Consider the following 1050-nt stretch of genomic DNA (forward strand, 5'->3'; position numbering starts at 1 on the left):
TGTGTAAAAAAGGCCGTTCTGTTATTACAACTACGGCACATTACAATCCTGCGCCACCGCTTGGTCTCGTCGGTATGGGAAAACTTGACCGATATTTACCTGTTTGCCAATGTTACCCACTCGAGCTACGCAGACTCGAACGCCCTGTCTTACAGACCGAGGACTCTCACTTCATGAATGTGTCTCGGCTGTTCCTCGAAGTCAGTCTTGACAGCGTTCTACAGTACCTGCCACCGAGGCACCGGATGAAGGCGCCTCGAGTCAAGATGTCATCGAACGTCCATTACTGGCTACGGATAGCAATGCAATTAGGCAAATTTGGCATATCATACTGGCGACATCACCCGGTCGAGCGTAGAGTGCTGCGCAAAGAATGTCTCGTTACAAGACGTCAAATTTCTACACGGAAGGGCGGCCGGTTTGGCAAATCACCACGAGCCACACTTTACAGTCACAAAAGCCTTGTTCTTTCAAAGTCTCGTTCGCAATTGCAAGCCCACTGCTGGGCCGATCACAGCCTAAGCTACGATCATCTTAGTGCTATCTATCTGTATGGTATCTGTCGCAATACCCCTTGTCTCCTTCCCCCGCGTCTTCTACAGTTTAGGAACATTCCTACAGACACTCTCATCCAAGATGAATCGCACCCGCTCATTGACCGACACGCTGGCGGATCATGCTGGTCTGGCAACTGTGGCAGCGTTGATGTCTACAGTTGGGACAGAATACGTCAAGCTGAATGTTCCACGGGCCATTGGTGGTACAATGATCCTAAAGGCAGAGCATGTTAGTCGGACGATGCCATACAAAAGGCAATATGAGCTGGGATGGGGCCATCACTCACACAATACCAGACCATGACGTCAACGTACTGCCTCTTGCCGCTAGAACCAGAACTGCTGCCGTGGGGTTTTCCGTGGGAGCTGCCGTGGCCCTTGGAGCTTGAACTCTTGTGGTGACCCATTGCTGGTGTTGATGTTTGATGTGGTAGAAAGAGGTTAATGAAGGTCTGGAGAGTGATGAGAGTGATGAGAGCGTGCTATAGCGGTT

The 1050-nt window shown here is 50.7% G+C and overlaps 1 protein-coding gene across 1 annotated transcript; it reads left to right on the forward strand.

Moving 5' to 3' along the window:
• Nucleotides 1–1050, forward strand: BDP81DRAFT_131507 (uncharacterized protein). Its single transcript, XM_060581745.1, has one exon. It carries the CDS (start codon nucleotides 75–77, stop codon nucleotides 789–791), a length of 717 nt encoding a protein of 238 aa, XP_060449917.1. The 5' UTR covers nucleotides 1–74; the 3' UTR covers nucleotides 792–1050.

Source organism: Colletotrichum phormii (genome assembly GCF_030913505.1).
Source record: "Colletotrichum phormii strain CBS 102054 chromosome Unknown BDP81scaffold_3, whole genome shotgun sequence".
NCBI classification, from domain to species: Eukaryota; Fungi; Ascomycota; class Sordariomycetes; order Glomerellales; family Glomerellaceae; genus Colletotrichum; species Colletotrichum phormii.